Below are 7,871 nucleotides of genomic sequence, written 5' to 3'. Positions count from 1 at the left end.
TTTCAAATAAAGACTTGGCTTTAATCTATTGCATGATAAAAATAATTTTTGTCAGATTTTTATTTAAATAAATTAGTAATAAATATGTATTTAAAATATTAAATAGTAAAGCAAGCCAGTTGACTCGGCCCATGAGGAATCAGATCAATCAAAACCAATTGACCCAATTATCTGACCCAGTTCCGTCATCACAGACTGGACCTGACGGGCCCAATTACTTTTATTGACCGGACCAATCTTAACCTAGGCGGCCTGCCCAAGACCCATTGGCCAACAAAAGGCACCAAACCAAATTCTGCATTTCATTCCTGGCTATGATACAAGAAAACTACGTCGTTTTATCGAACTCCATTCTAGAGTTCACAACAACAATACTCCAAAATTTTTTGGAACTCATTAACTGGGGATAAAACGACGTACTTTTCTTGTACAGGTCAGTTAAAAATCTCACGTACAGGTCAACTCCTAACCCTCCAATCTTCCCCAACCTGCCTGTTTTTGTCTTTTGCTTCAGTTATCACAGTGGAGAAATCACCTAAAGAAATGTTAGCAGATTAATCTACTAATGTCAATCATGTAAGATACAAAGTTTAGAACCAAAGAAATCCAGTTTATGTTATTCAAGATAATGACTGCCTCCTACTTCTCGACAGGGTAGACTTTGTTTCCTCGGCATTGACAGATCCCGGACTCTCCGATGTATCGGAGCTGCTAATATCACCATTTCTCTCTTTGGCAGACCAGAGCTTGGAAAAGATTTTTGACATGACCAAACCTTTCATTTTACTGGGAGTGGCTTTTTCTGCATCATATTTTGCACTCTCATTCCCACTTCTTTCGCTGCCTCCAGCCCCAAGCCTGAGAGTAGCCAGTTCACCTTTGAGAACCTTGATATCTTCAGCCGTTGGTAAAGCATCCCAGTCCTCTTCAGGGTTAGTTGTAGTAGACCTCGAGCTCCCATTAGACCCACCAGGGAGTAGTGCTGTGATTGAGCCTGGCAACTCAGGTGTGCTGCAGCCAGCAGAAACTGTGGACCTTACCTGCTCAAAGAAGAGGACCTGCACAACAACTCGTAATGGGAGTCGCTCGTTTTGCACTGCATGAATGCAGGCTTCTGCTGATAGCTTCCTGCAATCCATCAACCTACATATTCGCTTTCTTTCGCTCTTCGTGATACCAGGATGTTCCTGCATTAGTTGAAAGCTCAGTTGCATTATCAATTCTGAACAACTATTCAATCGTATCAACTAATCTTTCAGGGATACAGTAGTACTTTGCAAAACTTTTGGCTTGTTAATCAGATTACTGCATCCTTTGTCTCAAAACATAAAATAAAGCACTAGATAAAACAGAACATGATAGAAAAAGCACAGTATTTGTTTAGGCCTTTGTTTAAGTCATTGAGTGAACTTCAGTTTAGCTTAATCGAAAAATAGCTAATGTACCTTTAGATACATATCAATGGCACGATAAAGCCCATCGTGAGATGGTCTTGAGAAGGTTGCCACCATGTCAGCAAGACTGACAAATTTTGACAGAGGTAAATTGTGATCTCTTGCAATTTCGGCAAGATATCCGTCAATGAGCTTTGCCACCATGGCTCTGGAAGAATCCGGTGCAAATTTGGGGCTTCTACTTTCCTGGAATTCATTTTCCAAGGGAAGCATGGAGTCAGCCTTCTGCTCTTGAGCCACAAACATCTCAACGAGGTTTTGCACTATGTCAACATCATATACTGTTGTTCCCCCTGCTGGAGCTCGAATCAAAAGATCAGTTACTGTAGCTTCATCAAGCTGCTGGCTTATTCTCCTCATCAGCTCATTGCGTTCTGTTTCTCCACAATCTAGCAAAATTGCTGCTCTCAACAACTTAAGCAAGAAGCTAGAGGAAGCAGTGTGTTTCTCAGTGGGCAGAAGCCTGATAATGTTCTCTACCAATGATCTATATTTCCCAAAATCATTACCCTGGACCATACCCTTACTAAATCCAGGCAGTCTCCTAAGGGCATATGCATTTAATGCCTCTCCAATTACATCACCTGAAACCCTGCTCTTTGTCTTGATGGTTGTTATTATCCGCCTATATAGATCAACATGAAGCTCACAAAGATCTTCTACCCACCAGTCTTTTGGAACCGTCAGTGGTTTTCTCACACCATTCCAGTGTGGATCAGTCCCGTTTTCAGATGGGAGCTTCTTCCTGTTGTAGGTGTATGACCACTCCACCTTTGAAGTATCAACAGAAGCCTTGGAAGCAATGGAATCAAGGCAGTGGCTAACAACTTTAAGCTCTTCAGACCATGGAAGAAGATACCTTGTCGTTTGAAGAACAATGATTGAATCCTTCCAGCTTCTAAAGATGCTAGAGTTGAGGAAGACTTCAATCTTGTAGATAAGGTTCCCTTTTTCAACAGTTTCGTACATCTCAAGGTACTCAGCCGCACACCGAGCTGCAACCACATTATATGCATTGAGGGTGACAGTCATACCATAACAAAACTTCGCACATATCTCAAAAGCAGCAGGTCCACCAGGAATATCCGGGATGTGGATTTCATCACTATTGTCATCATTAGTGGCCGCAAGCTTCTGAAGACGTGCACTCTTGGACAATAGAGGGAACTGTACAAAAATTTTAGAAGTTAGTAATATTTAATGATTTATTATGTAGTTAAGAGAACATAATTTTTGATAACATAATCAAACTGTTGCCTAGGGCCATTGGCTTCAGCGGCAAAAGTGCCTCTCGGTGAATAACTGTTTGTGGGTTCAAATTGCAATCTCTACCAAATAAAAGGTAGGTCAACAATGCAAATTGTTTGCCTGGTCAACTAAGTCAGCCAAGTAGCAGAAACTCAAAAGAGTTAGCTGTTCTTAACTAGTTTGGTTCAAGAGGAATGGAATTTTAGAAGCTATGCTTAGTCCCTGTTTGTGACTTGTATGAGAACATGATTCTCATGACAGCATTCCTTAGTTGACACACCTTGATTAACAACAGGAAAATGTTACTAGATAACCATTTAATGCAATAATGGATTAATATTCATATTAATGGAATCATATGCCAAGTTAGTCAAGGAGATATTCCATCCAGTTGAAGATCATACAATTATAAGATTCATACCTTATGCAGATAGAATTTCACATCCCCAACATTTACAACTACATCGGTTGCCAACTCAGTTGCTACATACCTGAGACAAATATTCCTTCCATCACGTTAATGAAAACTCAAGTGGAAAACAATTACTTAATTGAACTGGAAGGAGGCACTTGCAGGACAAGAAAATGAAAGAATATAGCTGAGTTGATTATGTCCTCCACTCTTTACTAAGAGAGTGAGGGTTCGACTCCTTACAAAGGCCTTTGGGGCCGATAAAAAAATGAAAGGATATTTAGTGAAAAAGATTGTTAGAGCAAGCTTTTAGACTTTTGAAACTATAGTACAAATATTTAACTGATTGGATATAGCACCATTCTATTGCAAAAAGATGTTTGTGCTAATTATAGCAGGCTTTTATACAGAATCCAGGGAAAAACAACAGGAGAATAACAGAATACAAGCATAGTGAAAGTTTCATGGAAGACGAGTCCCATTAATTGAGAAGAATAGTGTGCAAAAACCTATTGCATACCAGGGCTCGAAGCCAAATGATCACAACCTCTCCGACAAATGCATGGACAAGGTTACCATACTGTTCCAAATTTGCAGTTAGGAATTATCTCCTCCAAATTCTTAGGACAGGGATAATATGGTTTATTAAATCAAGACAGAAATAACTGTTGGGAAATCAGCAAGTTGAATAAGCACCAAATAGACATTCAGTTGAGAAATAATTAATGGTTTCCAATACAAATTCCAATGTGGAGATAATGAAGATATCTTTTTTCATTATGTCTTTTGGCAGTTGCTTCAGAGGTCAACGCCTTACTTGCCAACTAATTTTGTACTTATAGGCACAGATAAACCAGGAACAACTCTGCAATCTTCATATGGTGATAAAACCAAGCTAGCTCATAAGATTAGAAAAGATCATGGCTTTTCAAAAACCATAGTGCAATCTTGGTATTATGGATTAAATGAAAAGCCCAAAAAAGTAAAATACGCGGAGGAAGAGTCTTATCACAAGAAAAGCCAGGCATCCATAAGAAAACTAATTGGAAAGATTAAATAAAAAAACAGAGTTAGAGTAAACCATATGATATACTTTCACCAACAATATATATGTATGTGGTTGTGTTGACAATAGTTAGTTCAAAAAGAAAATCCATGAACTCACCTAATATGTTCCCCATCAGACTGAAATGAATCAGGTTTGGATCCAAGCTTCATAAACTTCATATTGCCAAAAGAATGATCACTTCCTGAATTTTCTTCCCCGCAAAATTTCACTCTTAAATCAAATCAACTCCACAAAACTTACCACCACAAAAACTAAAATACCAGCAGATTTCTCGATTAGATCTCCACAAAATGAAATCTAATTCCTGAAAGTTACCGATATTCTGGTGTAGCGGTAATTGATGCAATTAAAATATGGATTGAAGGAAAGATTAGATGATTTTCTTAGTACGACCGAATCTTTCTCACAAGCCGATGCCAAAAGAAAAATAAGGGATAGGAAGTAAATGGAGGTAATGTGATTTTTAACAATTTCTGCTTCCTCACTTAGTAACAGAAACCAAGAACTCCGGGCAAAAAGACTGAGTTAAGGAGACAATGTTCTTGCATTCTCTCTCCTCAAACAAAAATAATTCTCAAAACCAAAGACACACCCACTTGCTCAAAACTGACACCACCGCCCTGCACCTATTTCTTTATGTATTCTCTGTTTCCTTGTTTTCTTTTTCCAATGGACTTTACACACACTACCAAGAAGACTTTGTTTCCAGTCCGCTAAGACTCAAAAGCCAAAATTCTGAATCCACGTAACCCTTTTTACAAAATCTTCTTTCACGCTTGCTCCGTCGAAGCTAAAACGCCTGGCACAAAGAAACAGCATTTCTCGGTATGAGCTAAATGAACCACAAAATCAGTGGACAAGAAGCATCGAAGTTTGGAGTTTTCTAAAGGAAGGTTAAACAAAAGGAACAAGTAAACATCACTAGCAACAAAATTGTTTCAGAAAACAAAATATCTAATCAGGAATTACTATGCAAGAATGTGACACAGGAATCAATTCAACAACACCCGCATGTTCTTAATTTGATAAGCGTCAAAATCCCCATCACAAGATTTCATTCTCTTCTCGGAAAACACAATAAAATACATGTAAAGTCTGTCATTTATGCACCAAATGCAAGAATTTGGAAAATACCAAACAACAAAAATGGCATCATCACAAGAACAAGATTACCTTTAAATAGAGTACTGTCAAGTGGAACCCAACCCGGGCACAGAATATAATAAAAGCAACAAAATATGAACAAAAAGCCTGAAAGATAGAAACCTAGAGACTTCAAAGATTAAGCAAAGCAAACAATATTTGATGAAAAAAATCATCAAAGATAAGGATCTAAATCCTGGCAGACCATTCTCTCAAAAAGAAAAACAGGAACCAAGCACGCCTTATCTTTAAGAGAATGTATTAAAGCAATCTAAAGGCAAATAAACAGAGGCAACCATATTGATGGGTAAAAACCTCAAGATAAAGGTGAGGGGAACTCTAATACATGTTAGCAAATATCATCTCTTGCAGGATATGCCCCAAAGCAACTCCTCCTTTGCTATCACTTTGCAGAGTACGAAGAATCAAATATCCATATCCAATGGACACAAAGCAACACAATGTTATTGATATCGTTCAGTGCATGAGCACTATCTCTACAGTGGATCGAATAAACCCAAAATCCAAGAAACCCCACAAAGCACAAAAACAACCCAAAAAACCAAAAGACCAACCCATCAAAAATATGAGCTGTTCCTCATCTTTTGACAGCCACCACAGCTACAAATAGATAAAGCCAAACCTCAGAATGTTCCCCCTCTCTCTCTCTATCTATCTATATATATATATATATAATATCTCCTTTGAATCAGCACCATCGTCCCCACCACCACCAGAACTAGACGTCCTTTCTACGAACACCTCATGTACAAATTTTCACCTCCCAATTAAGAGAAGCCCAAAACTTCCAGTAACCAAAACCCAAGCGGTATTTTTCACTCCAAAAGCGAAGCTTTTTTCTCTACCTCCAGCTCCAAAGCAGAGTTTTTTTATAAAAAAAAAAAAAAAAAGTGAAATGGGCATATGATCTATAATGTCTATGCAATGAGAAACACCATGAGGCCCCCACCACTAACACGACCCATCCAGCTATGGCGAGCAGTAGCCAGAGTTACTCACTCTAGAAGCATATTTGTATTGGTGCTTACCTTCTCTTTCTCAGTCTTTCTGAATGTCTGCTACAATATAATGCACGCCATTTCTGACAGGCGCGACTTTGGTGCTCCCTTTATGAAATACAAACTGACTTTACCTTCGTCTTGGTGTGTTGGTGAAAGAGAAGAGAGCAGCCCCCTTTGTACCAGAAAACGACCAATCCACACCCATTCCCCCTTCTCGTACTTCGATAATAATGGCCTCCATCTCATTTTCTTTTTATCGATTTAATTTTATATTTATTTTTCATCTTCGTCTCCATTGTTTTCTTCTTCTCCATTATATTTATTTTTCATTGCTTCCATTTATTTAAATACATTTATATATTCATCAAAAACACAAAAAAAGCCATACATGATTCGGCAGATTCTGAACAGCACATGGATTAGTGATAGCGTCCTGCTCGGAACTTAGAAGTTGGCTACACCTTTCTTTTCTCTATTTTTTTTGCATTTTTTTAAATATTTATAAAATAATAAATTTATATCTTTATCTGTAAATAGTGATTTGTAATAATACATAATTTGAATTCGACGTATAACTAATATTATTTTTATTTAAATTCTCATTAACTTGTATTATATTATTGTATTTATTATATAAAACTTTAAAATTATCGGAATTAAGCGTCAACAAGCTAATTGATAGTTCAAAATATTTAGTTCCATGTGAATTTAATAATGCTTGGAAAATCACGAGATTAATTATTTGGATTATGAGGGTTCAATGAATCTTAAGAATGTGATGTGTACATATATATATATATATATATATGTATGCGTGTGTGTGTGTATGAAATATAGATATATGTATATTAGTGAAAAAAGTGGAATGTACCTTGACAGTCTAATGTAATGTATTAGTAGCCCTACGTTCATTACAATCATGTGATTTATTTTATATTATTATTTTAGTCATCTTTCCTCATAATTACGTTTTTGGGTTGCTAATTTTTTTTTTAAATTATTTCAAACAAATTTATATATTAAATTTTATTAAATTAAAGTAATTAAAGATTAATTTATTAATTACTAATCCAATCCCAAATTAACGATCCGAGTGGACTAAGTGTGACCACAACCCCCTTTGTCTCTTATCCTATCTTTTTTTATTCTCACATGCAATGCTCCAATCGACAACACCACCCAATGTTAATTCAAATTAAACTAACATTTTTATAAACACGTCCCCATGATAATGCTAATTAATTTTTATTAATCTTCTTAAAATATTGATTAATTATTTATTTAATCATACTTTTGCATTAAGAGTCTCATTATTCGTGCATGCAATTCTAAGCATATGTGTGGAATCTATGTAAGAAGATTATGGTTGAAGAAATTTTGGGTGTTAATATTTGAGGCACAATCTTTGGAAAGATCCTATCCACAAGAACCGGTCGGAATCCGATGGGAAATATTTTTGTTAGTATTTATTTGTTTGGTAACACAAATATATTTTTATTTTCTTATGATATAGTCAATCACTA

The 7,871-nt window shown here is 36.6% G+C and overlaps 1 protein-coding gene across 4 annotated transcripts; it reads right to left on the bottom strand.

The window, feature by feature from the left end:
• Positions 1-279: 279 nt before the first annotated feature.
• Positions 280-6,635, bottom strand: LOC110822231 (phototropic-responsive NPH3 family protein NPY5-like). 4 transcript variants are annotated; one of them, XM_088217277.1, is made up of 5 exons: positions 6,376-6,635; positions 4,280-4,982; positions 3,124-3,193; positions 1,446-2,621; positions 280-1,187 (listed from the first exon to the last, which is right to left on the bottom strand). In XM_088217277.1, exons 2-5 carry the CDS (start codon positions 4,339-4,341, stop codon positions 621-623), a joined length of 1,875 nt encoding a protein of 624 aa, XP_088073403.1. In that variant the 5' UTR covers positions 4,342-4,982; positions 6,376-6,635; the 3' UTR covers positions 280-620. The 4 variants fall into 4 exon arrangements, with proteins under 4 accessions (XP_088073403.1, XP_088073400.1, XP_088073404.1 ...); XM_088217274.1 differs by lacking the exon at positions 6,376-6,635 and adding an exon at positions 5,642-6,296; XM_088217278.1 differs by lacking the exon at positions 6,376-6,635 and adding an exon at positions 5,673-6,296.
• Positions 6,636-7,871: the final 1,236 nt, after the last annotated feature.

This window comes from Carica papaya, chromosome 4 (assembly GCF_054855325.1).
Source record: "Carica papaya isolate Zhongbai chromosome 4, ASM5485532v1, whole genome shotgun sequence".
NCBI classification, from domain to species: domain Eukaryota; kingdom Viridiplantae; phylum Streptophyta; class Magnoliopsida; order Brassicales; family Caricaceae; genus Carica; species Carica papaya.
This window is presented reverse-complemented; position numbering and strand designations above follow the sequence as displayed.

Excerpts from the sequence above, each read along its gene's own strand:
- LOC110822231 (XM_088217277.1), bottom strand. The coding sequence starts at position 4,341 with ATGAAGTTTATGAAGCTTGGATCCAAACCTGATTCATTTCAGTCTGAT. Across the intron at positions 2,622-3,123 it reads TGAAATTCTATCTGCATAAG|TTCCCTCTATTGTCCAAGAG; the intron begins GTATGAATCTTA and ends ATTTTTGTACAG. Across the intron at positions 1,188-1,445 it reads CCATTGATATGTATCTAAAG|GAACATCCTGGTATCACGAA; the intron begins GTACATTAGCTA and ends CAACTAATGCAG.